This window comes from Microtus ochrogaster, linkage group LG5 (assembly GCF_000317375.1).
Source record: "Microtus ochrogaster isolate Prairie Vole_2 linkage group LG5, MicOch1.0, whole genome shotgun sequence".
NCBI classification, from domain to species: domain Eukaryota; kingdom Metazoa; phylum Chordata; class Mammalia; order Rodentia; family Cricetidae; genus Microtus; species Microtus ochrogaster.
In genome coordinates this window covers 25,037,974-25,054,358 of record NC_022031.1, presented here as the reverse complement: position 1 = coordinate 25,054,358, position 16,385 = coordinate 25,037,974, and the positions used below count along the sequence as shown (strand labels likewise).

The 16,385-nt window shown below is 35.2% G+C and overlaps 1 protein-coding gene across 1 annotated transcript in view; it reads left to right on the top strand.

The window, feature by feature from the left end:
* Positions 1–15,753, top strand: part of Fut9 (fucosyltransferase 9) — a 181,512-nt gene extending 165,759 nt beyond the window's left edge. The window contains exon 4 of the mRNA XM_026786789.1: positions 13,772–15,753. Within this exon, the coding sequence (XP_026642590.1) occupies positions 13,772–14,859 (1,088 nt within the window). The 3' untranslated portion in view covers positions 14,860–15,753. The remainder of the gene's footprint in view (positions 1–13,771) is intronic.
* Positions 15,754–16,385: the final 632 nt, after the last annotated feature.

Below are 16,385 nucleotides of genomic sequence, written 5' to 3'. Positions count from 1 at the left end.
TTAAAAAAAAAGATTATTCAATGAGATGATCAGGCCTCACAGAATATTCCAGACAGGACTTGACCATAATCTTTCTTTAGGCCCTCACAAGATTATCAATGTCCCCAATCAGCAAGAAGCATCCTAGAAAACTATGCCCACACTCCTAAATAAATGGATTATTATGGATGTGTGTCTTTCTTTAAACTGTTAGTTACAAGCTGTTATGGATAATAGTCAAAAAGAAAGTTAAACAAAAGAGATTATAATCACAGTTTTGTTTTGGGAAAAAAAAGCATGAAGTGCTATGGGACAATGGTCTTGTACACTGTAAAGATCTGTCACTTGTATTGGTTTAATAAAACACTGATTGGCCAGTAGCCAGGCAAGAAGAATGGGTGGGGCAACCAGAATAGGTGAATTTTGGAAAGAGGAAAGGCTCAGTATGCAGTTATTACCCAGACACAGAGGAAGCAAGATGAGAATGCCTCACTGATAAAGGTACCAAGCTACATTGCTAAAACAGATAAGAATTATGGGTTAATGTAAGAGGTAACAATTAGTTAGTAAGAAAGCCTGAGTTAATAGGCCAACCAGTTTATATTTAATGTAGGCCTCTGTGTGTCTCTTTGTGATTGAATGGCTACAGGACCAGACAGGACAGAAACGTCTGTCAACATAAAACGATATATTTTCATAAATTGTAAGTCCAAGCTGAGTAAGCTACATCAGTAAAAATTTGTTTCTTTTTTTTTTTTTGTTTCTTAATCTCATGGAGCCAGACTTGCCTATTGAGCATACAGTTTATGACAAAATAATTGACTAGTAATTATTCTAAAAGATGAAACAAAATTAAATTCAAATTGAGCAAATTAGATTTTACGTGCAGTCAAAGATACTTTAAAATGATGCAAGTAGCATTTTCTTTTTATGAGAGGTTGCCTATTACTTCATAGTTAAGTGACAAGGTCAACCATTGTACAATTTCTTGTAGCTCTCTCTGGAGAGGTGCATTTTTAAATTACTACTGCTATATGTAACAATTGTGCATTCAAGAATAAAATATTCATTTTTAAGCTTTAACACATATGTGTAACTCTGATTGATGTTCATATTTACTGAATACTTGCTTTGTGCTGAGAACTGTCCAAGGTAAGCTATTGTATACTTTCATTTTATATACGCAGGTCTAACAGGTACATCTTTTGTCTTGAATTTTCAACGAACAATTGATATTGAAGTGGCTGAATTTGTTTCTATTGAATCAGAACCCTATCATTAGGACCTCATTTAACATTAATTATGTAAATGGAAGCTGCTTGTTCATTCCGGGACACCCAGATCTGAAATAATCACGCAGAAACTACATTAATTAAAATACTGCTTGGCCTATTAGCTTAGCCTTCTCATTAACTAACTCTTACATCTTAAATTAACTCATTCATATTATTTTGTATTATACCATGAGGCTTGTGATTACCTAGGTAAGACTCTGTGGCATCTGTCTCCTTTGGCAGGTACATGGCTTATTCTTTATTATGTCTACTTTCTCTCTGTATCTCTGTTTGGATTTCCCACTGGCTTTATTCTGCCCTGCCATAGGCCCAAAGCAGTTTCTTTATTAACCAATGGTAATAAAACATTCTCACAGCATACAGAGAGGAATCCCACATCACCTGCCCTTTTCTATCTAAATGAAAACTAAGGTTTTAACTTTAACAGAGTAAAATTACACATAACAAAGCAGGTATCAAGCAAGGGTAATAGTTTACAATATTAAGTCCATTTACATTTAACAAATTACCTGTCAAAGATAAACTATTGTATACTTTTATTTTATATACACAGATCTAACAGGTACATCATTGTCTTAAATTTTCAATGAACAATTGATATTAAAGTGGCTAAAACTGTCACAAGCTGTATGCTCAATAGGCAATTCTGGCTCCATGAGATTAAGGAACCAATTTCCTATCTTCATGAGTCAAAAGTTTTATGTCTAATTTATCTTTTATCATAACTAAGGACAACTATAATTATCTTTCTTCAACTCTTCAAAGACCCCAGAAGAATACAATATTACTAAAGTAATCACTAAGTATATTATAAGCAACTTCTGAAACTCTAGAATTGACAGAGATATCTTGCTACCTGGACAGTCACCTAAAGTTCTTCTGTAACATTAGGGCATTCACTTTCAGCATACAGGCCCATAGTATCTATTTTTCCATGAAGCAGGAAATTTCAAAGACAGTTCTGCCTATATTGCCAGTTTGTCAGTAACTTTCTTCTGTGTCCTGCAGAATGTCTGGCAGACTCTTTCATGAAGCAGAAACCCTGAAGGACTGTCTCATTTTCTTTAGACAACTTCAGCAGTCATTTTTCTGTGGGTCCAGAAAGTGCAGCTTACACAGCAGACCTTCAAGCAGTCCAGGCAAAAGCAATTTCTTGACCAAATGACAAACAAACTCCATAAGGAGCCTCGTCGATGCCCATCATCCTCTTGAAGTAGTTTGGTGCTGCCAGGAACAGATGTGTCTCATGGTCATGAAAAGTCCCAAGTTCTTAAAACATTCGAAATGCCATATTCTGTTAGTTTTTGAAAGGTTTGATGAACACCCATCCATCTAAAACATATCTCTTATACATCTAGAAAACCTAACTTAGGGAAACTGTTGCACTTCAGTCTCCTTACCTGCAAAACCAGATGTAGTTATAGCATAAATATCATCTGCTGTGGTATGAGTTAAAAGAATTTATACTAGTAAAATGCTTCATAATATGCTATGTGTTTATGAAATGACTTTTTAATAAACAAATATTTTATTATTTTGGGAGATTATAATATAATGACATCATTTCCCATTCCTCTTCCCCTCCTTTCCCCGAAAAACCTTCCATGTACTTCCCTTGATCACTTTCAAATTCATAGCCTCATTTTCTTTCATTCTGTTCTGTAGTACGAGGAGTGGGGCACCTTGTTTAGTCCTTCCCTGCTAGCTTATACCCAAAATAACCACATGGAAATATGTATTAATTAAATTGCCGCCTGGCCCATTATCTCTAGCCTCTTATTGGCTAACTCTCACATCTTGCTTTAACCCATATCTAATAATCTGTGTAGAACCACGAGGCTGTGGCTTACCAGGAAAGATTCAGCATGTATGACTATGGCGACTTCATGGCAGCTCTCTCTGACTCTCTGTCTTCTTCCTCCCAGAATCCTGTTTTGTCTACTCCACCCACCTAAGGGCTGCCCTATCAAAAAGCCAAGGCAGCTTTTTTATTCAACCAATGAAATCAACACAAATACAGAAGGACCTCCTACACCACTGTTGCAACATATTGTGTGTGTCTGTGTGTGTGTGGTGTGTTCCTAGATATATAAATATGACCTGCTCAGTCTGCATGTTATTTGCATGTGTGTTTTCAAAAATGATCATTTGATATTGTGTAACCTCTTGGTGTGCTCTTTTCTGGAAAAGACTAAACATTCTTTAGTTGCCTATAATTCTGAGTAGAGTTTAGGCCTTGTGATGTCTATTTTTTAACAAAAAGAAAATCACTTGAAAATTAGATGACAGCACTATATATAAAATACTTGGAACCTTAAATGCTCTAAATAGTTAATGGCTATTTAATGACCCATGAAACATAATGTTAAGAGCAAAACTATCCATTGTGATTTGGACCCTAGGAATTAAAATATAAATACTAAAGGGACGACTCTGCCTTATGAACCTACTTTCAGTTGAACAGGGTCAGCAACATCAAATGTACAAATGTGTGGACTTGCTCCTATGAAGCAGTGCAAATATGACATGTACTGTAAGAAAGCATGCGCTTAAGAAATCTGATGCAGTAGGTTGGAAAAGGTCATCAGCATCCCTTTCATAAGGACCTCTGAGTGCAACTGAGAACTGAAACATGAAAAGCAGTAACTCAGATGCTGAGAAGGGAAACCTTCTCTGGCAGAAGTAAGAGTCAGTGTGATATAGGGACAAACAAAGACATGCAACTGATATAGTAGTGGCAAAAATGAGATTAGAGCCACAGTGCCCTATCATCAGGAGCTGTCTGTGGAACATATGGCCACTTTAAACTTCATCTTAAAAGCCATTAGAATAAAGAAGCCTGAACCAAAAAGTATTTTTGACTAGAGGGTTGAGATGTCACTCTACTGCAGGGGTCCCTGAACTTCACTGTTCACCAGGACTGCTTGTAGGGGGGTCTTAAAAAAATGTTGTTACTCACTCCAGCTTCTAATTCCATATATTTGTACTTTGTTCCGAAAATTAATATTTCTAACTATACCCCACGTAATACTATAGAGATTGGCATCGTGAAGGATAGTGGTGAACAGTGATTCTCACAACCTCTTGTCATCCAACGATGATTGTATAAGGCAAGGGAATCCTAAAAATAAGTATATAAACATCTATTATAAGATATAGATTTTAGTGTATAGACTTAATGGAACTTGGGCATCGTCAGAAACAAGATTGGATCATTGATAATGACATAATATATGGAAGCCCTGCAAGGCCAGTGCATTCAGACTCTTCTTAGTCTCTGAAGCATATATGCCTTTTTCTTCACTATCCAACAGGATCCCTGCTGAAATTACCATCTTCTGACCCACTAAACAACAAGGTAGATCAAAGAATTTCTTCACCAACAGTTCCAAGGCAGAAGAGTGTGAATTATTAGAGCAATAATTAGAGGAGAGGTGTAGCTTGCTTTCAAGAAGGAATTTCCAGTTTGTATGTCTTCTCTCCAGGAAAAGGACGTGTGATTTCTATAACTGAGAAGAATTGTGATGAAGGAGATAGGAAGTGATTGGGAGGTCAGAGAGAAGCTTTCTTCCTGAGGTTGATTTGGCATTTGCATTGGTGTTATTTTCTAAATGTCAAAATGCTAGAGGTGAATTCTCTGGTCTAGGGACCAAGCATTACAAAGAACAGGTGCTCCATAGTGTGAGCAAATTTAAAGAGAGCAAAGAAACTTCCCAGCCGAAAGACAGGTAATGGGTGTTCTTACTCCTATGTAGACTGTAGAAACGACTACCTCCTAAAATTGGCAAAAGCTTATTCATAGCTAAGAAGTCACTGCAAAAATATATAGAAGTAGTTAAAAAGCTGTTACCTTATTGTACAATATAGTGATATGTAAAGATACAGTATGGTGATACATAAAGTTTTATGTCAATAATGTACTAGACTAGATATTTGAAAAAGAAGAAAAGACTTTGAAAACTTGCACCATGAAGAAATGGTTAATGTTTGTAGATATAAATATTTTGATCTGATTGAAACATTACATGATTTATTGAACATTACATGGTAGATGTTCCATTGCTATATATAATTTTATGGTTTTACAAATTATCCAAAAGAAAATTTTTTAAAAAAACAATGCCAAGTGGATTACTTCAAAGCAAAGCAAGCATTCCACATAAGAGATGGCAGGTGTTTTACTTAGATAAATAAAGAATAATCAAATAATGCAACAAATATTTATAAGATAATATTTGGTCTGGATTTTGTATCAATATAAGGGCCGAAGAATTGCCAAAGAGAATTGTCTGAATTAGTTGCTCTGTCTTATTATTTGGATAACATGGAGTTTCATCTTTAAAATAAGAAGAAATGTGAATATCCCAAAGCAAAATGAGGTTTGTGTGTGGGGGGAGGGAATTTTCTCAAAGCAAAATTTCATTGTGTTTCATGAACTATATTATCTGGTGTGACACTTAACAGTAATCATAGAGAATGTTGGTACTGCCAGCCAAGTTATGAAGGACAACTGGCCTTCAGGTGCACAGGAAAGCATGTTCTAGGGGGAAAAATGTCATGAGTGGGCCCCTGATCTTTTCTACAGCATACCCTAGGGACTGTGAGCCAGACTACACTTGGGTTCTGTGTCAAATCTGATTGCGGTGACTATAACTCAAGCTGGTAAGTAGAGCTTCCTATTGAATAATGACAATGATTAAGAACTAGTGATAGAAGAGAAAGAGCACATGAAAGAACAGAATCAAAGAGGTTAATCCCTCAATTGAATAGGATTTCAAAGGAAATGAATATAGAAAGCCCTGAAAATAAAGGGGTTGATAGTGCACGAAAAAATGGCATCTGGTAGCACATTCACTATTAGCAGCAAATATGTGAAGACAGAAAGGAAGGGGGCAGGGTGAAAGAAAGCCGTTCATTAGGATTCCTAAAGACAAAGCTCCTATGGAAACCATTCTGAAGAAGACTCTGGAAAAGCACTGGTGACCCTGGGGAAAGCCGGGTGATCCGACTCTTACGGAAGCACTTTAGTGCAAAGTTCCCCAGTGTCCAGGGAAGAAAAACAAAGGTTTTCTCAGGGAAACATCAGAGATTATATTTAAGCATCTTTGACAGAAGTTCAGAGACACAAATTTGAGAGCATTCCAGAAATCAACCAGTGTTTCCTTGACAGAAAGTAAACAGCATCTCTCCCCAGACAGCAGGTATGCAGCTCTGCGTCAAAGACAGAAAGCTATGGGAAATAAAACCAATAAAGCCCATGAGGAAGGCTCAAGACAATTTGAACTTCCAAAGAAAGAACCTTGAAAGAGAAGGAATCTATATATACAACTTTATAATATGAGAGAGAGTACAATTTGGTATACAATGAGATAATTGTATTTTGTTTTAAATGTCTAAGTGTTCTTAGTGTAAAAAGTTGTAAGATAAGCAATTTAAGAAAAATCAAACAAAAAATCCTAAAATTTGTATTATTTGTATTTTGGGTAATCCCAATCTAATATGATGTTGTTTAGATGTCATATTAATATTAGCAGAGAGTTGTCCTCCGAGTTCATCATACACATAAGAGTTTCACTCTGATAGCACTGCCAGATTCTTAAACTCTACCTAGGAGTCAGTACATTTATACAAGGTGATGTGACTGATTCCAACATTATTTTATGCTTTTCAAATTGTTTTATTTTGTTTTGTTTTTTGAGACAGGGATTCTCTGTCACTTTAGAGCCTGTCCTAGAACTAGATATTGTAAACCAGGCTGGCCTCAGACCCATAGAGATCTGCCTGCCCCTGCCTCCAGAATACTGGGATTAAAGGTATGCACCACCACCACCCAGCATCTTTCCAAACTTTTAATCTAGATAATTTTGTATATTTTGAAGGGGTTCAAGATATATACTTTGTATGTTGAGGGAAAAAGAAGAGAAGTGGTCTAGAGATTAGTTTATATAAATAAGATTTTCTGATTGTTTAGACTAGTGGTTTCTCTGTTCATTTGTTCTAGTTTGTCTATTTCAAGTAACAAAACAATTATAATTAATATAACACAAATAAAACTGTTAGTTAGTTATGGCATAACTCTCGGTACTTATGAATAGCAAAGAAAGGTAGTCCAGACTAGCTCCCCTAATTCAGCCCTCACCAGAGAGCCCCATTGTGATCCTCAGACAACTTCATGATCATTCTGACTCCCCGGGTCAACACTGCTTAATAAAAGAGAAGTTTTATTTTTTCTGTAGTCTGTATGAGTTTGCCCAGAAGAAGCAACTGTCCAGTAGAAAATGAGGGAGTGAGCACTTTTAGAACATGCACAAGTCTTGAGGGCTTGAATTGTTGAACATTATACCATAGATGGAGTAGGGGGAGACGCGTTATATCCACATCATTAAAATGAACAAATATTTAGACCAATATTTCTTTAAAAGGTTTCCATAACCTGTAAAAAGACCCTAAAGATATTTATTTCAATTTCTTATAATTTATCAATATATTATTAATCATAATTAATCATTTGTATTTGAACTTACTGAAGAATTTTGTGTGGATGTTCAGTTAACGAGAAATGACAATAATCTGCAAAAAAATCACAGAAGATCTACTATTGTACAAATTTTGGTTAAGAATTCTAATTTCGGATTTATTACCATAGAATAATAATAGCAAAAAATATGTAATTTTCACAATTTACAACTTTTTTCAGAAAGAATAAGTTAAATGATCATCTTTAAACTATTTTTTAAAACTAATTCTTACTTTGCTCCAGTGTTAGGGGTTCTACTGCTGTGAAGAGACACCATGACCATGGCAATTCTTATAAGGGAAATATTTAATTGGGGGTGGCTTATGATTTCTGAGGTTTAGTCCATTATCATCATGGTGGGACATGGCAGTGTACAGGAAGACATGGTTCTGGGGTAAGAGCTGAGAGTTCTAAATCTTGATCCACAGGCAACAGGAGTCTGTGTTACTCTGGCAAGACTTGAACTCATGAGACTTCAAAGCCCACCTTCACAGTGAAAAGCATCCCTTATAAAGGCCATGCCTCCTATAATGCCACTCCCTGTGGATCAAGTATTCAAACACATGAGTCTATGAGGACCATAACTCCTCAAACCACTACCAGTACCATCAAATTTCCACTAATTCACTTGGATTTGGTATTCATTGATCAACCTTTTTTCTTTTAATAAGGGTAAAAATATGTGACACACACACATACAATGTAAAGTAACTGACTACTCTATGATGATAAAATGTGTTGACTGAATAAGTCCTACTGATATGAGTAGTGATCTCTTCCAACTGTGTAATGTAGGCAAGACAATAAAATTTAGTAGCCATCACATGGAGATAAAGCCTAAACACTAGCCAAAAGGTTGATTCTTTCATACCGTTTTGGGCAATTGTTTAATTCTGTTCTATATTTTAGTCTGTGTCCTTTCCATTTTAAAATAAGGGTGATTACTAGCTCAACAATCAAACAAACAGCACACACAGAGAAGCTTTTGGTAGAATCTCTAGCGTCTGAAGATTCCCTACTTCCTTGATTTCTCATTTCTCCCCATAATATCTATCTGAAAATGCATCTATCATTTGCAAATCACAGTGCTTTGCATTTTAAATTTCCTTCCACTTTTTGAAATCATGTACTAGGGCAATATTGAAAAATGGGATTAGTTTCTCAATGGACAATATTTTCCTACACAAAATCTTAGCAAGCATTATTTTCACCAAAGATTCTGTTCTTTCCTTTAAATACTAAATCTTTGTCACCTCCCACACACCAAAGAGCCATTCAGAATAACTGAAAAGTTTCAATGATCTGATTTATGGCTGCAGTTCCCCTTAGTTTGTGAATTCATTGCTGTTGTGGGAGAAAGCTATATAGCAACTCTGCTTAGAGGCTTTAAAAAGTAGGTTGGTTTGATTGACAGATCATTACACATTGGGTTTTCACCTGAATTTCACTTATGAAGAGTAAGTGAAACTGTTCCTGTCAAAGGAATGTCAGCTTGGCCCTAGGAGGTAAGCTTTTTGACAGTCTCTACGAATGGGTGTCCTACTGGATGACTGTGCCTTCATTTAGTAATTGACCCTGACAGCGGTGAAAAATTAGTGGTAGAGGGTGTAAAGAGAAGAACAAGCAATACAAAAAGCCCAAGGACACAGGGAAATCGAAGAACACATAACGAAAGGAATGCTGTGTTCTGCCTAGTGACCAAATCATTTTTTTCTGCTGATTATGTAAACAAAATTTATTTATTTATTTATTTATTTATCTATCTATTTATTTATTTATTTATTAAGATTTCTGTCTCTTCCCCGCCACCGCCTCCCATATCCCTTCCCTTCCCCCAATCAACTCCCCCTCTCTCATCAGCTGAAAGAGCAGACTGGGTTCCCTGCCCTATGGGGAGTCCAAGGACCTCCCATTTCCTTCCAGGTCTAGTAAAGTGAACATCCAAACAGCCTAGGCTCCCACAAAGCCAGTACGTGTAGTAGGATCAAAACCGAGTGTCATTGTTCTTGAGTTCTCAGTAGTCCTCATTGTGCGCTATGTTCAGTGAGTCCGGTTTTATCCCATGCTTTTTCAGACCCAGGCCAGCTGGCCATGGTGAGTTCCCAATAGAACATCCCCATTGTCTCAGTGTGTGGGTGCACCCCTCGCGGTCCTGAGTTCCTTGCTCGTGCTCCCCCTCCTTCTGCTCCTGATTTGGACCTTGGGGTTGTAGTCCAATGTGGGACTCTGTCTCTGTCTCCTTTCATCGCCTGATGTAGGTTAATATCCAGGAGGATGTCTATATGTTTTTCTTAATAGAGAAAGGAGAATCAACTGCATGCATACTAACATTGCGACAGGAGAAAAATCCAAAATAAGATTTTCCCAGATGCTTCCTATCAGCTTCAGTGGTTTTCACTTTCTACACAACCATAGGCTACATTTGTAGAGAAAAGAAGTAAACACAAATTCACAATCGGGTCATAGTTTGTGTTTGTAGTGCCTGGCACGGCACCTTACGCTTATGTGAAACACTGTAGTTTATTCATTCATTCACATGACACAAGGAACATTTATTAAGCACCTACTTTGCCCAGAGGGTAATAGTGTATTTGTGAAAAAAGCAAAGCTTATTAAGGGGCTCACTCTGGTATCACTAAAATGATTGCAAATTCTGCCTGCAGTGAGCAAAATTGTAGATCGTCAAACACAACCAAGTGTTCATACCCTGCAGCCAGCAGCCTGCACTGGAAAGTGTGCTCTAAACTTTCTTGGCTGACTAACCTCGTGCCAGCTGCTTATTAACCATGTTGTGTCTCAGTTTATTTCTTAGTAAAATGAGAATATGAAATGATAGATCTGTTATGTGTGTGAGTGAGTGGAAGGTCTTAGATCAGTCTCTGCAGTAATAAGCACAATAAGTGTGAGGTATTTGATAAGAGAAATTGATCCACATTTTATCTGCTAACAAAAGCCCTCAGTTAAAGGGGGTAAATAATGAAACCCAAACTACAATACAAATAGTTTATTGATGTGTTATTTCTCTTGGTGGGGATTATAGAAAGCAACTCAGTGGTTAAGGTAATCACTTGTAATATGTATCTCTGCCCCTATTTGATCATCTGTAAAGAAGCGGTAACAATGGTTTTCCCCACAACTGCTCTACAAGGAAGGGCAGAAATGGCTCATGCAAACCTGCAGCAGTGCCCGCTGAAGAGGCGGTTATTGAATGGTGGCTGTTATAACTGTAACCGGATCTTACAGAGGGAGCAGCTCTGATTAGATTATGCACAGGAGGGCATGTTAGTGTCGTTTAGCATGATTTTCATGAAGAATTTTTTCAGTTAAATGGGTGTTGGACTCCATGACTTCAGGACTTCATGTGAACTGACGTCCACAAACTTCTTCTGCAATGGCATTCTTTTATATTTACAAATCTTTTTTTTGCTAAATTTTTTAGCTTTGTATTTCTAACTGAAATTGACCTTTTAAAATACCTTTTCAGATATATTCTTAACAAGATTGTAGCTGAATTCATATAATAGTTAAATCACTTTTCTTTAATTTTATGTTTTCTAAAATGATCCATTTTTAAAAAATATAACAATCTCTGTAAAGGAGGTTTCTCTGTTCCTCCCCTTCTACATTTGCTTTTAAATAATCACAGAGGCTTCATATTAATTACAAACCTTTTGGCCTATAGTTCAGGCTTTTTACTAACTAGCTCTTATGTTTAAATCAACCTATTTCTATTAATCTGTATATTGCCACATTTTTCTTTCTTGCCTAGCTGTATTCTCCTTTGCTATAGGCCAAAGTACCTTTTCTTATCAGCCAACAAGAGCACCATATTTTCATAGCATTCAAAAGAGTTATCACAGCAAATTCCAATTTAATGAATTCCTGGTCTCAGTCCTTTTGTACTCTCTAGGTCTATTGCTTACTCTCAATTGTTATTCATAAATTCCATTCTTTAAAAAAATCTGTTTGCAATAGAATTTTTTTTGTATACCAATACACTCAAATCATAATCATTTATTTTATAAAGTCCTTTAATTATAGTAGTATAATAACTAAATAACTATTCCTAATTTTAATCTGTATTAAGTTAATCATTACTTATGCTTTTGATATTTAACCCAGATTTCTCTTTTCTGTCTTGACTAATCTCTCTATTAATATTTCAGATATTGTGATATTCCCAATCCCCTCGTATTTAAGCTGTTAACATCAGTGAGTTTGTTTATTTATTTTCTTCATTTTCTTTTTTTTTTTGGTGTTTTTTTTAACTTTATTACATAGTTTTTTGTGGGGCTTCTTGGACTGATCAAATAATCAATCCACTGAAAACTATCAAACCTGTAATTATCTTCTTCTCTTTTTCTCTCACATACCATAAACTTGAGTAAAGTACTTTCAATACTACTTTTTTGTAAATATTGAGATTTCCTTTATAATTCCTTCCCAATTCTCACAATAGACTAAGGTTGAACTAATAGGTTTTATATATGCTGTATATATTCCCTTTTTTGTCAATTTTTTGATTACTGACTTCAAGACGGAATCTATATTTGAGAGAAAACTTCATTTTTTCCAATAATTCTGTACAAGGAATGCTCTAGAATTCAATGTCCATAATTTTTATACTTACATAATTGAGCTTTATAACTCACACAGCATTATTTTCTTTAAAAGGTTGTGAAGAAAATGTATGTGTGTGTGTGTGTGATTTTTCAAATGTTCACCTAAATTTAGGTAAGAGTATTCTATATTATAATACCCTATACTTGATCAAGATTTCAAGATAAGTCATACATCTGAAGTTGATGAGTGATGTCAGTTTAGAGAAAACACCAATATGAATTTCAGAGAACAGGTAATAATTCTACTAAGAAATAATCTTGTGAATATATTACATGTGACATTAATTTTCCATATTCATAAAGAGACAAATGTAAAAGAACACATTTGAGGACACTTACAAAAAAAAGTCAAATGGCTCATTGCTTTAGGCACAAGCTATTAAAGTTCAATTGATTAATAATGTCTTTCTCCACGATGTATATCTTTATTTTAGGAATTTTATTTATAATATTATTTAATTCCAAAGGATAAGCTTGAAGCCCTAATACCTGACAAATGAGAGTTTGTTCTAATGACAACAGTGTGCTTGATTAGTAATACTGCTACTTACTTGTTTCACTACAAGGTTATTGAAACAAAATCATAAGACAATTGTGAAATGTATAAATAAAAAGAGGAAAATAGTAGTAGATTTGTTAACGTGCTTATTTACAAAAAGAAAATGTCAAAGATTACATTTTCATCATATGGCTATCTTGATATATTTATATATAAAGGGTAAAATATACTTTTACCCAGAAACAAATAATAACTTTCAAAAACATTAATATTCTCTTAACTTCATGCTAATGGCAAAAGTAAGTAACTATCTCTTTTTAATTTTTATTGGTTCTTTGAGAATTTCATACAGAATATTTTATCATTCTTTTCCATCCTACAACCCCTTCTATATCCCCTACCTACCCAACTTCATGCTATTTCTTTTTCTTAAAAAGAAAGATTTTTAAGCATAGTTGTGAACAAGCAAATATGTCAATTAGAAAATATTTACAAATCTTATTGAGGAATACTTACTGATAAACTCGGACTTTTACTATGGTCATCTGTTTTGTAAGTTTTTTAACAAATGAAATCAGAGTAGGTTTAGAGTCACTGACGCAGTGTTTAGCCTGACTTCAACATAAATGCTGAAAAGGAATTCTGATTTATTCTTCCTAGGACAGAATTTCTTGAAAACTTCTATTTAAAGCCAGTTTTGTGCCTACACGAAACCTGTTTCTCACAGAGGTTGTTATTACTGAAAGAAGTAACAGTTGATTTTATGATTACAGCAGTCTTACTATTTCTCTTAAATTATATTTAGTATTTCCTCTTTTGTTCCTACCTTTACCTTCCCTTATCTTGCTCTTCCCCACAGAAAAAATTATGACATCAACATCCAAAGGCATTCTTCGTCCATTTCTAATCGTCTGCATCATCCTGGCCTGCTTCATGGCGTGTCTGCTTATTTACATCAAGCCGACCAACAGCTGGGTCTTCAGTCCGATGGAATCTGCCAGTACTGTCCTGAAAATGAAAAATTTCTTCTCCTCAAAATCTGATTATTTTAACGAAACCACTATTCTGGTTTGGGTGTGGCCCTTTGGGCAGACCTTTGACCTTACATCGTGCCAAGCGATGTTCAACATCCACGGATGCCATCTCACGACAGACCGCTCACTGTACAACAAATCCCACGCGGTCCTGATACACCACAGAGACATCAGCTGGGATCTGACCAATTTACCTCAGCAGGCGAGGCCACCCTTTCAGAAATGGATTTGGATGAATTTAGAGTCACCCACTCACACTCCCCAGAAGAGTGGGATCGAGCACTTGTTCAACCTGACACTAACTTATCGCCGTGATTCCGATATCCAAGTGCCTTACGGCTTCTTGACGGTGAGCACAAATCCCTTTGTGTTTGAAGTGCCAAACAAAGAGAAACTGGTGTGCTGGGTTGTGAGTAACTGGAACCCTGAGCATGCCAGGGTCAAGTATTATAACGAGCTCAGCAAGAGTATTGAAATCCATACCTATGGGCAAGCATTTGGAGAATACGTGAATGACAAGAACTTGATTCCCACTATATCTACTTGTAAATTTTACCTTTCTTTTGAAAATTCAATTCACAAAGATTACATCACAGAAAAGCTTTACAATGCATTTTTGGCTGGCTCAGTACCCGTTGTCCTGGGACCATCTAGGGAAAACTATGAGAATTACATTCCAGCTGATTCATTCATTCATGTGGAAGATTATAACTCTCCCAGTGAGCTGGCAAAATATCTAAAGGAAGTTGACAAAAACAATAAGTTGTACCTTAGTTACTTTAACTGGAGGAAGGATTTCACTGTCAACCTCCCACGATTCTGGGAATCACATGCATGCCTGGCTTGTGATCATGTAAAAAGGCATCAAGAATATAAGTCCGTTGGTAATTTAGAGAAATGGTTTTGGAATTAAAGTTTTCATAATTTTCACATTTAGTGAAATAAATGAATGTGACACCAAGTTCTGACGATAAGAAGAGAAACACTTTGCTTTTATGTCACAGATTATTTTTTCCACCTTCCATTGAGTAACATGTATATTTTGATGGAAATTTTTAAGAGCTCAGAATAAGCGATCACTCCCTTTGGTTTTAAATTATCCTGTATATATGTGATAATGAGCACTGGAAATAATTTATTCTTCCTTCTCATTTGTAAGACATTCTTTTGCACATTTTATAGTTGCCTGTAAAGTAAGGTTATGATTCAATTGTTTCTAACCAACCCGATCTATAATCTGTTTGGGAAATGGAAATGCATACCCTAAAATTTGAGAGATTTTTACCAAGGATTATAATGTCTAGATTCTAGCTTGTATAATGTTAACAAAGAAGGATTAGAGTATCACTTAATTTTTAACCTCTTCGACTTCAGAGTTGAACACTGTGTATAACTGATGTCATTTTTACCTGTTTACCACATTTGTGAAGATGGACTTATTCATGTAGTAAATAAGAAAGATATGAAGCAGAAATGTTATTAGACTTTACATTCATTTTCATTAAGTTGTTTTGCAAGTGCAGACTCTCAATATCTTAAAATATCCAACAATTTTGAGACATACAATTTATGTGATATTTTTAATGCCTAAAAACAGCTAGGAGAAGTTTTGGTTGTCCCCTTTCGAATCCTTAACATTACCATTTTTGCAAAAATAAACAATTTCCTCATAAAACAAGTAAAATGGTATTTGCAATACAGATAAAATGCATAAATTGTGCCATTTATATAATTTTAATTACTTTGTTCATTTGAAATAGTTTCCAAAGCATCAATATTTACAATTTTTGTTTTTCCATATTTTGTAATAAATGCATATAAAACTTGAAAGGTCTATCCTTTCATTTTAAAAAACCTAAACAGAATTATTACAATTGGTATATATATATACATATATATATGTATATATATATTAAATTAAAGTGGGAACTTTCAAGGAACAAACAGTGCTAACACAGAGTAGGATCTCAAAATATTTTTATTAAATAAATAAATTAACAGCATTGGAAAATCATGGATAATTTTTATTTGTTTCAATAAAGGAACAGTTCTAGTCTATGGTTATTAATTGAAAATTATCTTTTTATTATGTTTCTAAAACTATTCATGCATAGCACATGTTGTTATGATATTCAGGACTGTACAGAACCAGTATAAGCTTATTATTGCACTGAATTTGGGGGCTTGTTACCCATGAACTTGAAGCTACCTGCAGAAATTCTCTTTTGAAAGTTTAGAGGAAGTAGACGGGCATATGCAGACAAAGTATATTAGGGAAAAAAAGCAGATACCTAAGGCTTTTACAGAAAATTATTCTCCAAAGGATTCCTAATGCTTGTGTTCTACTCTACTCAAAACCTACAGGAAATGTAATGTTCTGATGAAATCCAATTGGATCTTTCGTGGCTCATTATAGGTTTCCTATTAACTGTTGCAATC